This window comes from Hipposideros armiger, unplaced genomic scaffold (assembly GCF_001890085.2).
Source record: "Hipposideros armiger isolate ML-2016 unplaced genomic scaffold, ASM189008v1 scaffold_310, whole genome shotgun sequence".
In the NCBI taxonomy this organism is placed as follows: Eukaryota; Metazoa; Chordata; class Mammalia; order Chiroptera; family Hipposideridae; genus Hipposideros; species Hipposideros armiger.
In genome coordinates, this window is record NW_017731660.1 from 554,039 (window position 1) to 561,034 (window position 6,996).

At 48.9% G+C, this 6,996-nt stretch overlaps 1 protein-coding gene across 2 annotated transcripts in view; it reads left to right on the plus strand.

The window, feature by feature from the left end:
• NCAPH (non-SMC condensin I complex subunit H) overlaps positions 1–6,996 on the plus strand; it is a 28,835-nt gene that overhangs the window by 16,558 nt on the left and 5,281 nt on the right. For both annotated transcript variants that reach the window (XM_019659998.1, XM_019659999.1), the window contains 5 exons: positions 224–330; positions 657–779; positions 4,098–4,208; positions 5,243–5,425; positions 6,033–6,143. In XM_019659998.1, the coding sequence (XP_019515543.1) occupies positions 224–330; positions 657–779; positions 4,098–4,208; positions 5,243–5,425; positions 6,033–6,143 (635 nt within the window). The remainder of the gene's footprint in view (positions 1–223; positions 331–656; positions 780–4,097; positions 4,209–5,242; positions 5,426–6,032; positions 6,144–6,996) is intronic.

Consider the following 6,996-nt stretch of genomic DNA (forward strand, 5'->3'; position numbering starts at 1 on the left):
TCCCTCTGTGAACAAAAAGCAGGGGCCGACTAGCATATTTTTTTTACTGTGTTTTGTTAGCAAAAACACAAATTACAAGTTAAGGATGAAAATCAGGTGTGTGAGATTTGCCTATTCCCAGTGTTACAGAGCGGCTGGGGAGGCTGTGGGTGCATCTTGTGAGCTGAGGAAATAACATAGGCCCCAGAGGTGAGCAGTGTTCCGTCTGTGTCCATTTCTGCAGAAGATGCTACCTCAAAATCAGACAACAGAAAGAAGAGCACAAAGAAAGAATTTGAAATCGACTTTGATGACAACATTGACTTTGACGATTATTTTAGAAAAGTAAAGGTTTGTGCTGCATTTATTACCATTTATACTTTCTTAACTTGCTCTTTACATTCCTCTTTTCCTTTTAGATGTGATTTTTAAACATTCATTATAAATTTAACTCAAATGGATGGCTTCAGTGTTCCTCAATTTGTATAAGAAGCGAGAAATTATACCAAATACAGTGGCAGAGAGAGTAAAGTTTAGAATATGAACTTGGAACTCTGAAGGCAGATTAGTGTTGCCCATACCCTTCCTTAGCTCCTTCCAAGAAATAGTAGGTTTTGACCATTTTTATTAAAGATGCCTAAAAGCCACTTTTTTGTTGGTTTGTTTTTAATTACTAGACTACTACTATCCTGGCCAAGTCCACTTTGGAGAACCAGAACTGGAGGGCCACCACTCTCCCGACAGACTTCCATTATGAGACTGACGATCTTGTCCGGCTGCACCTCAAACCGGGCACCAGGGTAAGGCTGGTCCTCGGTTCTTTGAGGCTGCTGTTGTCGTCGAGCCTGTTTTCAGCATCAGAGCTGTCAAGTGGCTGGTAGTGTGACTGAGGCTGTGCCTCCTCTCCTTGGAGGAGTGTGTGTGAGCCAAGGGGAGTTACCAGGAGGTCGGGGTAAGGCTGAGCTAAAGAGAAAAGCTCATAGGATGGCTCATAGGATGGGTGAACCCTTTCGATTTGGAAATGCCTCACCAGTGGGGCTAGAAGGCTGGCCACAGGCCCACGTGCTGATATGCTAGGGGGATAAAGTCTTTTGTTGAGGTTTGTATAGTTGTTAGTTGTTTCTTGATTCTCTCACTTTCTCACTGAAGCTGTAGATTCACTAGCCAGATGCTTTCTTTAGCCCACATGGCCTCCCTCACGACCCAGGTGTAGACCAGAGCCCACGTCGCCTTTCTCACGATCCAGATGTAGACCGGAGCCCACTGTGACCTTGGGGCAATAGAGGTGCCAAGCACCTGACCACAGAGCCGGCGGGCTCCTCCTGCGACTGTTAGGATGAGCACTCGAGACTGCCCAGTGCTGCACCCCAGTCAGTCACTATTCACAGCCTTTGCCTGTGGCTCTGCTGGGATGCTAGGAGCACATGCACATCCCTGTCACCAGGGTGACCAGGCAGTGGTTCATGGCAGGTTTTGTCTGATCGGAACCCTCTGCTCATTTGCATTCCTGGTTCTTTTAGTCTTTGGTGTCAAATAGTTTACAGTTTCCTTATCCTTATTTTGCCTGTTTCTCCACAGGTCTTAATGACATGTATACAGTTCCCTGAGTTCACTGATATCTCACATTCTGTTTTTAGAAACCAACCCTGATATAATTTTCTTTCTAAGTAATACTGCTCACTTAACAGAAATATAGTTGACCCTTGAACAGTGTGGGGGTTAGGGCAGTGTTCTCCCACCCAGCACAGTATAACTTTTAACTCCCCAAAAACTTAACTACTGGTAGCCTACCTGAAGCCTTACTGATAATATAAATAATTGATTAACACACATTTTGTATGTTATGTGTATTATATACTGTCTTCTTACAACAGAGTAAGCTAGAGAAAAGAAAATTAAGAAAATCATAAGAGAAAAGACATTTACAGTATTTATTGGAAAAAAATTGGGGCGGCCGGTTTGCTCAGTTGGTTAGAATGCAGGCTCATAACACCAACGTCACTGGTTCGATCCCCACATGGGCCGCTGATTTGCACCCTCCACAACTAGATTGAAGCAACTACTTGACTTGGACCTGATGGGTCCTGGAAAAACAAAGAGTCAACTATGCCATTGTAGCATGAAAAGCAATGTGTACCATGGCTGTTCCCCAATAAAATTTTTAAAAAAGAAACAAAAATTCACATGTAAGTAGACCCACACAGTTCCACCCCGTGTTGTTCAAAGGTCAACTGTACTCTTAAAAATGCAGAAACAACTAATACTATATACTATTTTATGTCAGTTATACTGTAATTTATAAAAAGAATAAAACTACAGAGATACAAAGTTGCCACGGTATTAGCAATTATGGCTACTGTCTCTATTGGTTAGATGCTGGCAGCAAATTCTCTACTCAGGAATTGAAGCCCTGAGGCTGAGGAGCAGAGCCAGGCTGCAGGGAGTTGAGAGGGTGGCAGGACTTGCCCACCGGGCCAGGCCTAGCCTCGAGCTGCTTCTGATTACCCACAGAAACAAATTTCCCCACATGTGGTAGGCACAGGCACCACGATCCCACGCCCTTCCAGCAGAGACACTGGCACATGTGGTAAATGCTGGACAGTGAATGTCGGACAGTGAACATTCTGGCTGGAGACTCTACTGATCAACCAGCCAGCAGTTTAATATCTTTTTTTTTTAAAGATTTTTATTGGGGAATTGGGGGGATGGAAACAGTGCTGGGGAATTCGGGACAGGGGAACAGACAAGTTGCTGTCGTTTTGTTCTTCAGTCTGGTTGTGGAGGATGTTGCTTCACTGGCCCAAGTTGGCACCATCATTGCGCTCTTCCCGGGCGAGGCAGATTAGTCGCCGGCTTCTGGACGGCCGCTCACTGCAGCTGCTGGCCGCTCACGCTGGCTGCTGGCTACATACGGTAGCCCATGGCAACCCACTGCCACAGGGGCTGCAGCCTACGCCGTCGCCGGCGACTCAGGGCAGCCCAGCTCCAGGTTGAGCTGTTGTTCAGCATCTTAGCTGCAGAGGGCAGTGTCACTGGTCCTCATATGTGGGATCCGAACCGGGGCCCTCTGGCATCCCAAGCCAGTTCTTAACCATCGCGCCACTCAGCCGGCGCTAATATCTTAATGGGGGTTCTGATAGCAACCAGCCAGACAGGAGCAGCTCACGTACCCTTTCTGATCCCTCCTTGTGGGTGCTGGACAACTTAGAGTGTGCCCAGGGCGTTTAGAAACTAGCGTGAGGAACAGTGGGAGACAATGTGTGTTGTTGTTTTTTTTTTAAAGAAATTTTATTGTGTTTTTCCAGGACCCGTCAGCTCCAAGTCAAGTAGTTCTTTCAATCTACTTGTGCAGGGCGCAGCTCCGTGGCCCATGTGGGAATCGAACCGGCAACCTTGGTGTTATGAGCCTGCGCTCTAACCACCTGAGCTAACCAGCCGCCCCTGGGCCTTTCTTAACTCAATTATTGTCTATTGCTTACTATTACATTTGGATTTGTATTATAAAAACATTGAGTTTTGAAAGGGGCTGCATTTGGAGTGTATAGTTGCATTAAAATATTGAATGTATAAAGTGTACACAGCTTTAATCCCATTTATTTACCCCAAAGACACACACCTAGTCAGTGGTGTGAGGGCCTGCAAATACCTAAAGGGCTGTGGTCAGCAGGCACCCCAAAGTAGTGATGACAGGGAGAAGAGCTGGCTGTTTCTGCTGTCGCGCTGTGGGGACAGTTAATGCCATGGGTTGGACAGGCTGCCTGTGAGCTACACCACTCAGGGAGGGAGTGTTCTATCAGAGTCATGCAGGCAGCAAGTTGACTTTCAAGCACCTGTAGGCAGTTTCGATGTTAGTGAAGGAACACTTTTTCAAATAAAATTGTGTGCGGACTGAACTCCAGCTGCTCCTGTTCACTCGGGGCAGGTAGAGGCTCTGAGCCCTGTGATCTGGGCTTGCCCTGGACGGAGCTGGAGAGCTGCTTGCATTGGATGACTTCTTGGGGCCCTTATAACTCTCAAATTCTAGGAGACTGAGCAGAGGATCTATGGTGATTTCTCCAACCTACTTGCGGCTGCTTTTCTAAAAATTGCTCTCTGCAGTTGTTCTTGCCTTCACCCAGTTACTTAGGTCAGCCCGAGGCCAGAGGGAGGAGACCGAACATTATGAGGAGATTGGGGACTATGACTACAACAACCCCAACGACACCTCCAACTTCTGCCCTGGGTTACAGGTAAGGGGACAGCTCTGTCCACACCCTTTCCTGTGAGGCAGGAGGCTGTAGGAAATTCTCCTTGGCAAGGGCGTGTGCATTCCTGCTCCTCTGCCTTGGGCATCAGGGACCCGGGGCTGAGGAAACAGCGGGCATGGCCTGCCTTGCTGTTATGTTAACCCTCTAAGCTGGGAGAGCAGACACTCTCAGTAACCCCGTCCACATGGGGGGAGTTGTTAGCCCGTGCAAAGTACTAGGATTGCCCTTTTGGGGATTTCAAAGGAAAAGAGCAGCTCCTGCCCTGAGAGCTGATGCTTTGGTCGGGGAGACAAAACATAGACATGAGAAAATGGTGAACGTGATGGGGCTTGGAAGACCAGGCTGTAGCTCGGGTGTTGGTTCTCACAGTGGACTCGCAAACGCTGCTCCCATCATTAGGTGCCGGCCAGACTGGGCAATGTTGGTGTCCCTCCAGCGAGTCCTTCACTCCTGAGATACAAGTGGCGCAACAGAGGGGAGAACACTGGGTCGCCTCTGGGGCCCTGCACGTGGGGAGAGGGGCGATAATTGGGAGAAGAGCTTATTCACCTGGAAGGGGGTGGGATTTTATATTTTACTGAAAACTCAGACTGACCACCTGCCCAATTTCTCAGACTTGTAGCATGCACAGGCCTCACCGGGAGAGCTAAATGTAAACCCGTTCCCGGGCCCCGCCCCCAAAACTGGTGTGTTCCCACTGGGCTCGGCCAAGAAGGACTTTCCCACCAGCTCCCAAGAGGACCCCTACTGCCGGGAAAGGAAACCCTGTATTCGTTAGAAGTCCAGGGGACACTGGCTGTTGTGATGACTGCGTCCTGTTTAACTCTCACTCTAGATGCTTAGTTAACAGATGTCTCCCTTAGGAGGATAACTAGCGGCTCCTCAAAGCCCACCCTGGGCTGACTTGGCGTGACGAATCCTCTGTTCTTGCCGTGTCATGTGGAGTCTGTTTCAGGGGTTCCTCGAAGCCCCTCCCACCACTTCTGCCAGACCTGAACAGCTGTTTCCTTGCCCAGGCTGCTGACAGTGATTATGAAGAGTCGGATGACTTATTTGTGGGGCCAGTTGGGACCTCTGAGCTCTCAGCTTTTCCTTGCGGTTCACCCAAGGCAACACAGGAAAACAATGTCATACCTGATGTCCAAGGACCAGACATCACCAGTTACAAGGAGTCAGACCTGGTAGTTGAGCCTCAGAAGGTAAAGATGGAACAAGAATGTCATCTCGCAGTGTTCTCCAGGGTCCTGTGTCCCTCTCCTCCTGGCTGAGAGTCATATGGGTCTGAGCTCGAGTTTTTCTCCTCGATTTTAACCCATTGCTCTCATAGAGCCTGATTGTTAAATAGGCTATAGGGAAAGAACTGACGCTTGTTCAGTTTGTGTGCAATGAGCCATGTCTCTGACGGTCATGATAAATCAGTCACACGAAGTATGTGAGGCAGGCTGCAGACAGAGAACATGCCCTGTGCCGACTGGGTGGGGCTAGCTGTTTGGCTCCAGAAATCAATTAACTTGTCTGTATTAAGCATCTGTCTGTTTCAGAGCAGGTGACAGGCTGTCATATATATTAGGTTCACTTACCTCCTTTCCCACTGGAGTTCCAGGTGACCCTTATTGTAGATTGCACTTGACCAAGAAGACATTAGGTTGAAATGAGGGACTGTATGTTCGCGTGTCTGAAGAAAGCGCTTTAATGCCGTGGTTTGAACTCACTTTCTTTACTTGAACTCCAGACTCATTCTATAATGCGGTAATGGTAATGTTTCTTTCTCCTGCTTAGTTTTACTCTGTCACATACCTCTTGCAGGTAAACAGAATGGAAATCCATTATGCCAAGACGGCCAAAAAGATGGACATGAAAAAGCTGAAGCAGAGCATGTGGCGCCTGCTGACGGAGCTCACGCCAGCCACCGCCGAGGTGAGGAGGTGACAGAGTTAATGGGCTCCACTTCCCCCTAGGTGCCCCGCATGGGGGAGGGGAGGAGCCGCCATGTCCACGGCTCCAGGACCCAGAGCGCTAATGCAGAAGGCATCACTCAGAAATTGGGGGACGTCACACCTAAGAGGTGAACTGGGGGTATGACCAGTGGCCACACACCAGGTGGCCGAGAGGCTGCAGGTGGATTCCTCAGCCTTGCTGCTGATCAGAGCACAGTGACGGATGTCTATGCTGCTTCAGGTCACAGCCGAGGGAAGGTGGAAGGAGGATCACTGCTGGTGCCATTGAGGTTGGCGTGGCCTGTGGCTAGCACATTCTAACGTCAGGTGCCACATGGTGTGTAAGCCCTGGAGCTAATAGTTCTGACTTGGGGAATGCATTCTAAGTAGCAAAGTGAGAAAATAGTTGTTATGCTGTCAAATTGTCTCGCCTTCAGAGCAAGGTGAAACCTGGTGACTGCGTTCTAGTTGCATGGAGCTCCCGTTAGCTAGAACCCCCGTCTCCCCGTCAGACCCCTTCTGCTCAGGCGTGTTCTGGGCTCCAAACTCAGCCTATTCTCGTGTACCTTCTGCTGCCGGCTGAGAAGTGAGAATCCATAATTTGATCGAAGACCCTGAGCTGTGCAGTCCTGGATAGCAGAGAAAGCTTCAGTCATGCTTAGAGGTTTTAGCAACTAATGGAATGGGGTGCAAATGTAAGAGAAATGTTCTTTTTAAAGAGTAAGAAGTGGGGGACCTGCCAAGTGGCGCGTTGGTTAAGAGCTGGCTTGGGACGCCAGAGGGCCCCGGTTCAGATCCCACATATGAGGGCCAGTGACACTGCCCTCTACAGC